This window comes from Miniopterus schreibersii (genome assembly GCF_964146895.1).
Source record: "Miniopterus schreibersii genome assembly, chromosome: 2".
Classification (NCBI taxonomy): domain Eukaryota; kingdom Metazoa; phylum Chordata; class Mammalia; order Chiroptera; family Miniopteridae; genus Miniopterus; species Miniopterus schreibersii.
In genome coordinates, this window is record NC_138102.1 from 106801266 (window position 1) to 106816746 (window position 15481).

Consider the following 15481-nt stretch of genomic DNA (forward strand, 5'->3'; position numbering starts at 1 on the left):
GAGATGGGCTCCCTGCTCTGACCCGGCTCTGCCTGGAGGATGGGCTCTCCTCTCTGACCCCAGGCCCCTGTCCTCTCCTTGTCTCCCTAGCCTCCTGAGGGAGATTTACAGCAAAGCAGCCAATCTCCTCAGCACTTTGGGGCATGTAAATTTTCCCTGGTCCTCAGATATCCCTGGCTATACTTCATAAGATAGTGACTTAGAATGGAAGACAGAAGACAGCCTGAGGGGGCCTAATGAGTGGAGGCAGCAAGTGTTTACAGTCCTGAGGTCTTTGTGGGCGGGGCCAGGGAACCCTTCAGGGCAGAGGCCAGCCCTGGCAGAGCTGTGTGCCTGGTACCTGCTCCCGCTGAAGCCCTTACGCTTCGGGCACTTAGGTGTTTGCATGTACCATCCTCCCGCCCTCCATCTAAAGTCTGAGCCCCTGAGGGCCTGAATCCATGTCTTCAGAGTTTAGTCTAGAAATATGTACTCAAGAGGTGGGGTTTTTCAAAAAATATCTTTTGTTATTTTGCAAAATTTCAGCTTTATTGAGGTATAACTGACATAAAATTATAAGATATTTAAAGTATACATCTGGTGACTTTGAGATATGCATACATTATGAAAGGGATTTCCTCCATCTAGTTAATACATATTTATAATTTTTGTGTTTTTGGTGAGAACATTTAAGTTCTCTCTTAGCAGATTTCAATTATACAATACAGTGTTATCAGCTATAGTTCCATGTTTTACATTAGATCCTCAGTACTTATTCACCTTATAGGTGAAAGTCTGTGCCTTTTTACTAGCATCTCCCTACTCCCCTACCTTCAGTAGATGTTTGTTGATGGGCTGGTGTCAGGAATGAAGTAAGTACAGAGGCTCACCCTAGGCAGGAAAACAGTGTGACTAAACTTGGGGTTTAGCAGGTGGTGAGACTACGGGCTGGAGGGAGACTGGGAATGAGTCTGGAAGAAGGCTGAGGCCTACTGTTCCTGCTATGCCCCTTGTTCTTACTTAAGAAATGAAGGCTCAGAGACATCCTCCCCCCAAATCAGAGAGTTGGCACTTCTGCTTCAGTATGTGCAACACCTTTCAGGTCAATCTCCAGAGTCCAGTCTGGTGGGAACAGCCAGGATAGTGATGGGAGGAGCAGTTGTCTCTGCTCTGAAATGAATCGGATGGGGAAGATCCACATTCCATTTGGTGTAGATGTTCTGCAGCCACAACTGTGTCAGATTGGGCAGAGCACCTGGGATTCAGACACATGACTCCTGGCCTTGATAACCAAGCCTTGCAGATAAGTGCACCTCCCCCACCCCCCAAGGAGAATTCCTGGTCTGAGGTTGAGACAGAAGGGACCTGTTCCTCCTACTCTGAATGACTTTAGCCACTCCCCTACCTTCCACATCTTTATACCTCTGGGACAAATGTATCTCGAAGATTAGGTTGGGTCTCCTGGAAGGAAACTCCAAGTTTTCTTTTTCCTTCCAGCTTCTCAGTTATAGAAGCCACTGGGGTGAAGGAGGTAGTTCTTTCAGAGGATCCCAGGAGAGAAGCAGCAGACTGGGAGCTGAGGTATCCGGGGGCAGGATGTCAGAGCCCACACAGATCAGGAGAATCCTGATGTGCCTGGAACCTTTAGCCTAGATCCCAGAGCTCTTGGAATCAGTGGGGAGAAGAGGGGCAGAGAGAACCATTTTTATCTTCATAATAGGAGGGAGACTCAGGCCCTCTCCTGATTGTCTCTTTCTAACTTTCTAGATGACACTAGGCCAGCCTTATAAACTTTCTGAGTTTCAGTCTCCATCACTTCCAATTTGAGGTTAAGGAGCACAGAGAGGAGGTTATAATGTTGACCCCCAATGAGTTAGAGACATTGTAATGAAAGGAAATTAGTAGATTTATCCCTGACGGAGGAAAGGGGACAATGGAAGAACCAGCTCCTTAAGGATGACATCCGTTACTTCAATTCCCAGCACTGAGGGGGGAGTGGGGATGCTAATGTATGAGAAAGAATCATGTTCTCAAGGAACTCACAGTCCAATCAGGGAAACAGGTGAGCAAGTTGCCATGACTTTCAGGACCAGAAGTTGTCACGTGTTGAGTTACATGTTGGAGGCTCTAGAGGCTGGTGGGAGTTGGGTGGGGTTTAGAGATCACTGATGGCTGTGGACGGCTCCTGAAGGAGGTGGGCTTTGAGAGCAGCAGGTTGGGTGTCTGAGGGGACAGGACTTCAGGGCCTGAGGTCTGGTTTTGCCAGTTTCTTAGGGCAAGTTATTTGCCATCCTTGAGCCTTGGTTTCTCCATTTATAACCTGGGGACCATGATTCCCTTCCTGAAAGGGGTTTTGAGGAACTTATTGTTCTCATTATTAGAAAGATCGGAACAAAGCCTGTAAGTTTGTGAATCTTCTGAAAATTCCTGAGTAAGCAGCCTCTAGGATGGAGCCGAGTGTTGTTTGAGCCTGGAGTGTGCATTGGGTGGGCCATCTGGTGGGTTTTGGGGTGGGGTAGTGGGCAGAGCAAGAGGCCTCTGGGCCAGGCCCTGAGAGCCAAGTCAGGGATTATTTTTATTCCTCTGGTCATGGCACATGGCCTGGGCTTAACGATGCCATCTGTTCCCTATCCCCCCCCAACCCCCCTTTCAGCTCTCATTCTGGCAGGCCCCAAGGGTCACTGTGGAGCACTTGGGGAAGGAGGAGGGGAGTGGGGATCCTTTTCTGGGCTGGTCTTGGCTTACCCCCCATTCTCCTAGCCGAGGGGCAGAGGCTGTGTGGGAAGTTTACCTAGTGAGGGAACTAGCTGCCAGGCCGGACCATGGGCGATGAGGGTGGGAGAGACTAGACCAGGAGATGGGAGCAGGCCACACAGGGCTGGGAGCAACTCCATTTCGGTAATGAATCCCATGGCCCAGGGCCTTGGGTGACCCGCTGCCCTGCTTTCGCTGGGACAGGCCCAATGCTGGGGACACGGAGTTCAGGTCCTCAGAAAACCTCCTCCATGGGGCAGCGTCTGGCACAAGTCTGGTTCTCCCCAGGTCTGGTGTTCTGCTGGGCTGCCCTGGCCCAACTTCTTCAGGGACCCAAGGTGCTCATTTCACCTGCTGGTGTAGCACAGCTTGGGTGAAGGACAGGCCTGGAGACCACAGCCTCTGGCTTTTCGTGGGGTTCATGCTGGATCTCTCTTAACTTTCTGGCCTCCACATCACCCTCCACCTGGCCTGGACTGTCCATCTGTGTTTAGTGTTAGATCCCAGCAGAAAATCTAGGTTAAAGCCAGGATATATGAAGGTTTAGATGTTAATAGTAGTTAATTAACATCAATTAAGATTAGGTGTTAGGTATTACCTATCAGGTCCATTTAGGCTTTATATCTTCCAGTTGAAGCATTTATTTATAGCTTAGTAATAATGATTGTGAGGGTGGTGATGGTGACAATAAATAGCTCCAGTTGAGCACTGACTGTGTCAAGCTCCGTACAGGTTAACATATCAGCATACTGACCATCATATGGGACATCTCTCCATGGCAGGTAAGTTCCCAGCCTTTTCTGAGCAAAACCACAGGTGAAAGTCTGCAGGGTATGTTGAACAGCAGGTAGGCAAGCTCCCCAGGGACATGGAGGGTCTGGATAAGGAGTGTGAGCCGCAGACACTGCTAGGACAGAAGGGACCTTTGATTTCAGTGGGAGCAACCCCTAATCTTAGTTTTATAGATAGCAAACTGAGGCCCAGAAAAATGGAGGGATTGACCATGATCACACAGTTGCTTGTAGAACTGCTACCAAAACCAGTCTCTTGATTCCCAGACATCACACTTTCATTTTACAAGCCTCCAAAATAAATCCCCCAGGGATTTACAGCAACTCAAGCTCTCCTGCTGGTATGCCAAAGTCCAGACATTTACAGAAGTTTTCTTTTGTTTCTGAACATGAAGCAGAATAATCAGTTTTCCTTTCCTACAGAGAAATCATTATTTCACAAAGAACACTTACCAAATATCCAAAATATCCATTCATTTGTTCATTCTTTTGTTCTCCATCATTGTGGAGTGTGCTTGGACTTACTGTCCTTGTGGTGTGTGAAGTGCAGTGAAGGAGACCAATCTTCCCTGGGATATGAGAAGCATGAGGCCCTATTGGAGCACATAGGAGGGCGCCTGATCCAAACTTGAAGTTGGGGTCATCCTCCCAGACGAAGTGACATTTTGGCTGGGCCTTAATCAGGTGAAAGAGGGGATGGGGAGGAAAGTTACAAGCAGCACTTCCAGGTTAGAATGTTGAGGGTATCATTTAGATAGAGTTTGGGGGCTGGGAGTGGGCACAAAGAAGGAAGTCAAGAGGCTGATGCAGATGGATGAAAGGTGTGGCAGGAGGACAGGAGTAAGCTGATAAGGGGTCTTCTAAAGTCTCATTATGGAGTATGTCATTTTATCTAACATCATGGGAAGCTATTGAAAGGTTTAAAGCAGTAGAGGAATCACATGATCAGATTTGTATTGTAGAAAATCATCCCAGCTGCAGTGAAAAGATTATGGAGTCTGGGTGGGGGTTGGTACAGTCATCCAGGTGAGCATTGGAGCACACTTTGGATTAAGACTCTGAGATAGCCCGGCCGGGCGTGACTCAGCGGTTAAGCATCGACCTAGGATCCAGGGGATCGGGGTTCGATTCCCAGTCAGGGCACATGCCCGGGTTGCGGGCTGCAGCCGATCAATGACTCTCTCATCATTGATGTTTCTAGCTCTCTCTCTCCCTCTCCTTTCCTCTCTCTGAAGTCAATAAAGATATATTTAAAAAAATAATAATAAAAAATTAAAAAAAAAAGACTCTGAGATAGAAGGAGAAGTGGATTCTAGAAGACATTTAGGAGATAGAAAGACAGGTTGTGATCATTGTTTGTGGGAGATAAGAGGAGAAAGGCAAAATACACTCCTCAGTTTTTGGCCTCTGGGTGGATGGTGGTGTCATTTCCTGGGAGTGGCAGAGGAGTAGGAGCAGGACTCAATGGCAAGCTACAAACTTAATTTTGGGAGTGTTGAGCTTTGGAGACATCTGATTAGAGCTGCCTGGTAGGCATTTGCTATATAGGCCTAAACTCAGGAAAGACATAACAGATTTGGAAATCAAAAACATGTAGTGGAAGTGTAAGCCATGGGATCCCCCGTGGGGTATGTAAAGGGTTTAAAACAAAGAGGTCAGGTCAGAACCCTGATGAAAACATTTATGGAATGGGTCTGGCAAAATGTGAAGCCAAGGAGAGGAAAAGAAGAGTGAAGACAATAAGTTGGACAACTGGAGAATGGTTTGGGGTCTTCCATATATTTTGAGAATCGGCTGAGGTTTTGTGAAACCTTACGGGATTTTAATGAAAACCTAATTGAATTTATGATTTATTTGTAGAGATTCAATATCTTTATATTTTCCCAATCGTGAATATACCATTTCCTCTTCATTTAGTTATTTTGTCTTTCAAAACAGTTATGATTTTCTCTGCACAATAGGTCTCATCTATTGATAGATTTATCACTAGGTAAATTACGGCTTTGGTTTCTAAATGGAATATTTTTAAAAATTATATTGTCCAACACCTTATTTCTGGTATAAAAAAATGTAATTAAACCATGGCCAGGTGGCTCGGTTGGTTGAAGCATCGTCCTGTACACCAAAAGGTTGTGGGTTTGATTCCCAGTCAGGGCATATACCTAGGTTGCAGGTTTGATCCCTGGTTGGGGCACTTACAGGAGGCAGCTGATCAATGTTTCTCTCTCTCTCTTCCTTCCTTTCTCTAAAATCAATAAACATATCCTTGCGTGAGGATTAAAAAAAGAAAGAATGTAATTGAGTTTGATATTGATCTTGCTGAATTCTCTTAGAATAAGTTTTAATAATTTGATTTTCTTTTTTGGCCAAGGCAGAGGTGAGCACCAGTAGGCTGAGGAGGGCGAGGAGAAGGAAGCCTCAGTGCCTCATCTCCCTTGCTGCCTGCACCCTCCCACTGGGCTGTCCCTTTGGGGGTTGTGGAGGCTTCATTACCTAGGCATGATTGGTTAAATCCTTGGCCATTGACTGGCCATAGGCAGCTGAGTCAACCTTCAGCTTTTCTCTCCTCCCCAGAGGTGAGTGAGGGGGCACTGAAAGTTCTGACCCTCTAACTTACACGGTTGGCTTTCCTGACCACCAGCCCCCATCCTTGGGTGCTTTTCAAAAGTCCTCATTCATAGAACGGGACACCTCTGTTCCTCTCATCACTTAGGAAATTCCAAGTGTTGTAGGAGCTCTGTGCCAGAAAGCTGAACGAAGACCAAATATATAGTTCTTATTATAAATCACAGTATCACAGTAGGTTTTGTGAAAATACCTTTTGGTGAGTTAAAGTAGTTCTTTTTGTTTCTAGTAGTTTGCTGAGAGTTTTTTATTGTGAATGGGTCTTGAACATTATCAGACCTTACCAAATGCATCTTCTGAATTTATGATTCAGAAACATGGTTTTTCTGCCTGCACACGTGTGTGTGTGTGTGTGTGTGTGTGTGTGTATTGCATGGCCAGACTTAGTTGTCATCATTGTTATTGTTTTGTACAGTTACGTGTGTGTGTGTGTGTGTGTGTGTGTGTGTGTGTGTGTGTGTATTGCATGGCCAGACTTAGTTGTCATCATTGTTATTGTTTTGTACAGTTGTTTAGATTCACTTTTTTTTTTCTACCAGTTACTTTGCTCACTGCTCTTCTATACGTGTAATGCCTTCTTTTCGTATCAGTTCCTTTCTGTTTTTTTAAATATCTTTACTTGGTTTTGTTTTATTTTCAGCGAGGGTCTGTTAGTACTAAATTCTCTCCATCTTTATCTGAAAATACCTGTATTTAATGTTCACATTTGAGCAATATTTTGTTTGGGTTTTTATTTATTTTATTTTATTCTTTGTTATTTTTTTAACCCTCACCCAAGGATATTTTTTCCATTGCTTTTCAGAGAGAGTGGAAGAGGGGGGAGAAAGAGAGAGGAAAATATCAATGTAAGAGAGACATGTTGATTGGTTGCCTCCCGCATGCGCCCTGACCGGGGCCGGGGATCTACCCTGCAACTGTGGTACATGCCCTTGGCTGGAATTGAACCTGGGACCCTTCATTCCACGGGCCAGATTCTCTAACCATGGAGCCAAACTGGCCAGGGCTTTGGTTGGGCTTTAAATTCTAGGTTGGCATATGATGTCACTCGTGTGTGGGATGTAAAACAGAAAGCAACAGACAATAAACAAAAGAACTATTGACACAGACAATAGTATGCTGGTTACTAGAGGGGAAGGGGGTGGGGAGAGGTTGAAGAGGGTAAAGGGGGTCAAATATATGGTGACAGAAGGAAACTGAACTTTGAGTGGTGGGGACACAATGCAATATGCAGATGATGTATTATAGAATTGTACACACGAAACATATAATCTTATTACCATGTCATCCCAATAAATTTAATAAAAAGAAAAAACTTCTAGGTTGACAGTTATTTTTCTCTCAACAATTTGGAGCTGTTATTTGGGTCTTCTAGTGTACTGTTGAGAAATTCATGATCAGTGTACACAATCAGTATAATAGTCCTTTCTTTGTAGGTAATCTGTACTTTTTCACTTTTAAGATCTACTCTTTGTTTTTGTTTTTCTAAAGTGTGCCTATAATATGTGTTTATTTGAATTTATTCTGGTTAGGATTCAGTATGGTTCCTGAATTGGAGGATTCATGTATTTCATTAATTCTGGAAAATTTTCTGTCATTATTATTTAAAATGTTGTTTTACTTCATTTTCTATATTCTCTCTTTCTAGAATGCTAATTGGAGGTATGTTGAACTGCATTTAAAGTTCTCCTTGCTTTTTATTGTTTAAAAAAAATACATCTCTGAGTAATGTCCTCAGATCCATTTTCCAGGTTGTTAATTTTTTTTTCTATAACTGTATCTAATTTGCTTTTAATCCCAATCATTGAGTTTTTTGTTTTTGTTTTTAAATATGTTTTTATTGATTTCAGAGAGAGAGAGGGGAAGAGGGGGAGAGAGAAAGAGAAAGAGAAACATCCATTGGTTACCTTGCATGCACTCTGACAGGGTAACAGACCCGAAACCTGGGCATGTGCCTGACTGGGAATTGAACCTGTGACCTTTTTGTGCATGGGCTGATGCTCAACCAACTGAGTCACACTTCCAGGGCTCAATCATTGAGTTTTTTATTTCAGTGACTAAAATGTTTATTTCTAAATGTTTTCTTTTTTCAGTCTGCTTGATAGTGTCTAATTCTTTCTTATGTTTCCAATTCTTTAAGTCAATAATTATTTTAAACACAATTTATATAATAATATTTAATCTGATATTTCAATTATCTGTAGTTCTTAGGGATCTAATCCCATTGAATCTTGATCTTGGTAGATTATTTCTTATATGTTGTAATTGTGGATTTTGAGACTCTTTAGCAAAGCATTACCTTTGGGAATTCTCAGCAGTCTGGGTTAAAATTGTCTTTTCAGAGATTTTTCAGCCTGAGACTACTGTTTATTCTTGTGAATTGGCTGGGAGTTCCTGAGTAATATAAAATTTAAATCTCAAATCCACTTAAGGTTAGGCCCTTTGTTAGAAATTTTTAGGAAAGACAGTTTTGCTTTATACCTAGAGCTTAGGCCAAGACAATCTTCCCTGTCATATTTTGTTGATGTTCTACCTTTTCTCTGAGGATTGACGTATAGTTCTCAGTTCCAACCTCCCTGTATCTCTCAGGTCTAAGGTCTCATCTCTGAATAGCCATTAAAACCCGGTGGCTTTATTACTAAGATTAGCTTCACACCCTGCCTCCCAGAGCTACTATAGTAACAGCTCACTTGCTTATTACTGTAGCTTAGAGTTCTTTCATTTTGGACTTCTAGGGGTTTACTTGCTTCTAAAGTTAGCTATGCATTCAAAAGTGCATTTGTTATATTTGTCATTTCTAAATTCCATCTCTTTTAAGAACTTTGTTTTGGAAGGTATTGAAAAATAGTTCAATGTTCATGATAGAATCAAGTCCAGAATTTCTGGTGCAGAATAAGCTAGTTTTTTTCAGATCAAGTGACCCCCTATAACACACTTTGAGGAAAACTTATTTTAACAGCCACAGAGAAAAAGCTAATATGTATTATGCTTAAAAGGCCTGGGACACTGGAGGGCAGAGATCAAGACTCAGCTGCTCTGTTGACTTGTTATATTACCTTGGGTAAGTCTTTAGGCCTTTCTGGGCCTTAGTGTCCTCATCTGCAGTCTAAGGGGATTGGGTTAGGTTTCTCCTACGGTTCCTGTTTTAAATTTCAATGGTTTAACCTTTTTCTGACTGCATGCCTGGGCCAGCAGTTTAACTAAGCTCCTTGGAACCTCCCCTCAGTCCCAGGATGTCTTGCCCCCCCCCCCACACACACACTCAGCTCCTCCCTTCCTTCACTGTATGATGACTACACTGACCCTCATATGCACCTCTCTGTGAAGAACTGTTCCTCTAACAAGCCTGGGTTGGTAGTGAAGGGCTTCAGGCATGGGGAATGCTCTGGGAAGGTCTTATCTGAGAGGGCCCTGGATGGAAGTGGGTTGTAACTCAGGTGTCTAGATTCCTACCCCTGGGTTTGGGCTGCTGGGCTACACTGTTACTCATGGCTAACAGGGATATTTGGGAAGGAAAGGGGTGATATGTGTGATGGGGGGAGACCCTCTACAGACGTGCTTAGTGGCTAGGGGCTTGCGGAGGGCCATGGGAGGTAAATGGTACCCACCTAGTATTCATAATCCTAAAACTGATTTAAGATTACTAGTGTGGTCCTGGCCTGCCATTGCTCAGTGGTTAGAGTGTTGGCCTTTGGACTGAAGAGTCGCAGGTTTGATTCCCAGTCAAGGGCATATACCCAGGTTGTAGGCCCTGGCAGGAGGCAACCAATCAATGTTTCTCACATCGATGCTTCTCTCTCCCCACCCCTTCCACTCTCTCTAAAAAAAAATCAATTGAAAAAATATCCTCCGGTAAGATTAACAAACAAAAAAGATTATTAGTATGTCCTGCTCCTTCCCAAACCCCTGAGAACTGAGTCCAGAAATGTATAGCTTGAACAGTTAGTGCCGAGGTCACTGGATTTGTCTCATGCTGGTGGCAGTGGTAGAGTTGTGTTGTTAGCTTCTGGAGGCACCAGCAAGTCAGACTGCCAGAGCCCCAACATGGGGATGGCATGGGGAATGGTGAGCTACATTTTATTTTGCATACTTTTTTTTAAATTTAAGATTTTAATTGTGGTAAAAACACATAAAATTTATCATCTTAACCATTTTTAAGTGTATATAGCTCAGTGGTGTTAATGTATATTCACATTGTTGTGCAACAGATCTCCAGAACCTTTTCATCTTGTAAAACTGAAGCTCTATATCCATTAACACCAACTCCCCATTTCCTTCTCCCCCAGCCCCTTGCAACCACCATGCTACTTTCTGTCTCTATGGATTTGACTACTCTAGGTACTCCATATAAGTGGAATTGTATTTGTCTTTTTGTGGCTGACTTGTTTCACTTAGGATAATGTCCTCAAGGTTCATCCATGTTGTGGCATGTGACAGGATTTTCTTCATTTTTAAGGCTGAATAATATTCCATTGTATGTATATACCTCATTTTGTTCATCCATTCATCTGTCTGTGGACACTTGGGTTGCTTCCACCTCTTGGATATTGTGAGTAATGCTACTATAAGCATGAGTGTACAAATATCTCTTCAGGACTCTGCTTTCAATTCTTTTGGAGATACACCCAGAAGCAGGATTGCTGGTCACATGATAGTTCTATTTTTAATTTTTTGAGGACCCTTCATACTGTTTCCCACAGCAGCTGTACTATTTTATATTCTCACCAACAGCATACAATGTTTTGCATCCTTTTTGTCCATTATTCATTTAATGCCAGACCATCCTTATCTCCTACTTCTCCTATCTGGGTTCTTAGAGCTATGATCAGGAAATGCCCACGTCATTGTGCTCATTTGATAGACAGGAAGCTGAGGTCCACAGAGGGCAGATGACCTGCCAGATCCCAGGCGTTCTGATCATCCTGGACCTTCCACTTTATTATTTGGCCCCTGGAATTCCTTGCTTTTCCCCTCCAAGCTCCTGCGCTATGAGTGGCCAGGCAAGGAAGAGCAACTGGTGGTGGGACTTGGCACTCCTTGGCTAACCCCGTCCCTCGGTCCACCTAGTTCTTCCACCAATGCTGTGGTTTCTGTCCAAACAGGTCCAACGGACGCTCCTCCAAGCGGAGCCTTGGAGGGCAAGGCCGGCACCATTACCTCCAACGAGTGGAGCTCTCCTAACTCCCCTGAGGGGAGCAACGTCTCTGGGGGCAGTCAGGCATTGGACAAGCCCATTGACAATGATGCAGAGGGTGTATGGAGCCCAGACATTGAGCAGAGCTTCCAGGAGGCCCTGGCCATCTACCCACCCTGTGGCCGGCGCAAGATCATTCTGTCGGATGAGGGCAAGATGTACGGTAAGGACCCTGTTGGGGTGGGGCAGCAGGCTCCTGACTTCATGGTCCAGCTCTGGAAATAGAACCTAGGCAAGGGGTGAGGCACAGCAACTTTGGGGATCCCTGCAAGTGATGGAGGGGAAATGATCTCTTGGGGCATCTATCAGGTGGACACTGCTTTCTTCTGAGCTGGTTTCCCAAGGGAGGAAGGGCATATGAGGAGGAGCCTTTGAGTGTGTGAGGAACTGGGGTAGTGAGAGACGTGGGAAATGAGTAAAATATGGGGAAGATCCCCCAGCCCCCGCCCCAGGCAAATGCCTGATGTCCCAGCTTCCCACTTTGGCTGAGAAGGGTGGTCAGGAAGTTGGCTACTAGAATCATTCCCTCCTTCATGAGCCTTCTGTGTTCCAGATGTGGTGGGCAGATCTAGTCCCCTGCTCACAATATGGCTGGTGAGACATGGGCACACATATAACGGACTACAAGGCAGACTGGAGTGGTTCAGGAGAGATTCAAACAGAGTGCTGTAGACCTTCCTCAGGAAAAGTCCCTCCAGCTGGGAGAGATCTGGAAAGGCTCAATCTTCCTGAGCGGCTGAGGATGCAGAATATACAAATATAGAAACACTATGTTCAGTGGCCATGTGGTAAGGACCACGCCGTTTGCTTGGGGCTGTGTTGACTTTTGGATGCAAGGAAGAGTATTTAGGAAAGTAAAACAAAAACTGAACAGCTGGAGATTCCAAGATGGCAGCAGATTAAGTGGAAGCTACATGGACATTCTCCCAGGACCAAACTGGAATTACAACTAAAATACAGAAAAACCATCCTGAATCATCTTCTGAAGACTAGCTGGGGAGAACCCTCATAAACAAGTACGTAAACTGGAGACCGCCTAGACACTGGTAGGAAGTACGGAGATGCAAGAGGCCTAGCCAGGATGCCACAGGCCACAGCTGAAGGTCTAGAGGGATATCTCACCTGTATGGGGTTCCCGCTGAGTACTCTGGGTCTAAACCTCAAGCTGGGCTCCCCAGCCCAGACCACCAGAACTGAGAAAGGTACCCAAATAACAACTGGCTGTGAAAAGTAGCGGGGTTTCTGTCTGCCAGGGAGAGGTTGGTAATACAGGTACCCTCTTAAAGGGACAACACAAAATTCCGTGTGCAGCCACTCACTTTGGGCTCTGGCGAAGGGAGGGCAGAGTGGACTAGAGCTATGTGAGGAAAATCAAGGGATACTGCCTCTAGAGATAAAGTTTGGAGGGCGGCCATGTGGATTCTTGTCCTGAGTCATTCTGCCATACTGCAGAGGACATTTCTCAAGCAGATCTTTACCATCCAGGCAGCTTTTGCCTGGGTGGAAAGCAATTGCCCCACCTATTGGAAAACCTCTCGTCCCACTCTGTGGAGTTTATGCCTTGCTGTGGCCTATAGCCTGAGGCCCATTAAGAGAATGACAATACTCAGCCTGTAGGCAAAAGCGGATCTCTGGGTGCTTTGAGTCTTTGCCTGATGTACTTCTGGACCCAAAGCTTGGAAAAGCAGATCTTGGTATGCATCTTGGTCCTTTCCAAATGCACCCAGCCTCAGCAGAGGGAATTACAAGCTGTAGATCGCTGATAGCTACAAACAGGATACTCAAGGCCAGTCACAAACAGCGCCTGACATTGGCCTGCACCTCCAAAATGACCGGGAGTCCTAGCAGATCTACCTAATACAAAGAAACAAGCCAAACAAGCAGCCAAAATGGGGAGACAAAAAACAAAGCCCAAATGAAAGAACAAGAGAATTCTCCAGAAGAAGAGCTAAATGAAATGGAGATAAGCAATCTATGAGATGTAGAGTTAAGAATAATGATTGTAAGGATGCTCAACAGCATGAGAAAATATATGGAAACTTAAGGAAATTAAGAATGACATAGCAGAAATAAAGAATACGTTGGAAGGGATAAACAGCAGATTAGAGGAAGCTGAGGATCAGATCAGTGAATTAGAAGACAGGGTAGAAAAAAATCACTCAATCAGAGATCCAAAAAGAAACAATTAAGAAAACAGGAGGACAGTTTAAGGGAGCTGTGGGACAACATGAAGTGTAACAATATTCACATCATAGGAGTGCCAGAATGTGAAGAAAGTGGCCAGTGGATAGAGAACCTCTTTGAAGAAATAATGGCAGAAAACTTCTCTAACCTGATGAAGGGCAAAGTTACACAAGTTCAGGAGACAAAGAGAGTCCCAAGCAAGAAGAATCCAAAGAGGCCCATGCCCAGACACATCATGATTCAAATGAGAAAAATTCAAAACAAAGAGAGAATCTTTTTTTTCTTTTTTTAAAAATATATCTTTATTGATTTCAGAGAGAGGAAAGGAGGGGGAGAGAGAGAGATAGAAACATCAGTGATGAGAGAGTCATTGATTGGCTGCAGCCCGCAACCCAGGCATGTGCCCTGACTGGGAATCGAACCCCGATTGCCTGGATCCTAGGTTGACGCTCAACTGCTGAGCCATGCCCAGCCGGGCAACAAAGAGAGAATCTTAAAGGCAGCAAGAGAAAAGCAATCTGTTTCCTAAAAAGGAGCTCCCATAAAGCTGTCAGCTGATTTCTCTTCAGAAACTCTACAGGCCAGAAGGGAATGGCATGAAGTATTTCAAGGTAATGAAAAGCAAGGATCTGAAACCAAGAGTACTCTATCCAGTAAGCCTGTCATTCAAAATAGATGGTGAAATAAAGAGCTTCCCAGACAAAAAAAGGAAAAAAAAAGCTAAAGGAGTTTATCACCACCAAACCAGCATTGCAAGAAATGTTAAAGGGACTGCTGTAATTAGAAGTAGAAATAGAAGCATTGCAAGAAATGTTAAAGGGACTGCTGTAATAAGAAGTAGAATGCTTGGTAAGATTCTCCTGTGAAGTTGTTCAGACCAGGGCTTTTGTTTGCTGGGAGGTTTTTGACTGCTGCTTTGATTTCATGAGTTGTTATTGGCCTATTTGGGTTTTTGATTCTTCCTGATTCAGTTTTACATGATCTCACTCATATGTGGAATCTAATGAACAAAGTAAACTGATGAACAAAATAGATCCAGAGACATAGAAGCATGGAATGGACTGATGAATCTCAGGGAGAAGGTGGGGGAGTGGGTGGGGAGAGATTAATCAAAGAACTTATATGCATATATGCATAACCCATGGACACAGACAATAGTGTGATGGAGGACTTGGGGAAGGGGCACAGGAATGCAGGGTGGAGGGAATCAATGGGGGGGAAAAAGGACATTGGTAATACTTTAAACAATCAAGATAAATTTATTAAAAAAACTAAAAACTGAGCAGCTGTTGGAAGGCCCAGGTTAGGCTTTCAATCCCATTGGAAAGCTCCCCAGGACCCCCAGCTTGAAGTATTGGCCTTGGGCAGGAGCTGAAAGGGTCATAACTGGCAGAAGCTCCTGAGAACAGATGCCTCCAACCTGGCTCCAACAAGACTGCTGTAGTCCGGGTGCCCACCCTCAGAGGTTTCCACTCAGGTTCTCCCTCCCCAGCACAGATCCTGTCAGCTGTTTAGAGAGCACTGCGTGAGGGACTCGTGGGAGCTGCCTGTGTTTCTCTCCTAGCGGTGCTGTAAGAAATTACCACAAATAAGGTGGCTTAAAACAACAGAACTTGACTCTCTTACTGTTCAGAAGGCCAGAAGTCTGAAATCCTGGTGTCTTTGGGCGGGTTCCTTTTGAGGGTCTGAGGGAGAATGTGCTCCATGCCTCTCCTCTGGCTCCGGTGCTTGCTAGCAATCCTTGCTGTTCCTTGGCTTGTAGCTGCATCACTCCTATCTCTGACTCAGTTGTCACATGTCCGTGCTCCTTCTGTGGATGTCTCTGTATCTTCTCATATTATAAGGACACCATTTATTGTTTCGGGGTCCACCCTAATCCAGTATTATCTCATCTTAACTCATTACATCTATAACGACCCTATTTCCTAATAAGGTCACAAGCTGAGGTTCTAGGTGG

The 15481-nt window shown here is 44.4% G+C and overlaps 1 protein-coding gene across 8 annotated transcripts in view; it reads left to right on the forward strand.

Moving 5' to 3' along the window:
• Positions 1-15481, forward strand: part of TEAD4 (TEA domain transcription factor 4) — a 130145-nt gene that overhangs the window by 78701 nt on the left and 35963 nt on the right. For 7 of the 8 annotated variants that reach the window (XM_081130550.1, XM_081130554.1, XM_081130549.1 and 4 more), the window contains one exon: positions 11249-11503. The exons of the other annotated variant lie outside the window; for it this stretch is intronic. In XM_081130550.1, the coding sequence (XP_080986676.1) occupies positions 11497-11503 (7 nt within the window). In that variant the 5' untranslated portion in view covers positions 11249-11496. The remainder of the gene's footprint in view (positions 1-11248; positions 11504-15481) is intronic. 8 annotated transcript variants of the gene reach the window in all.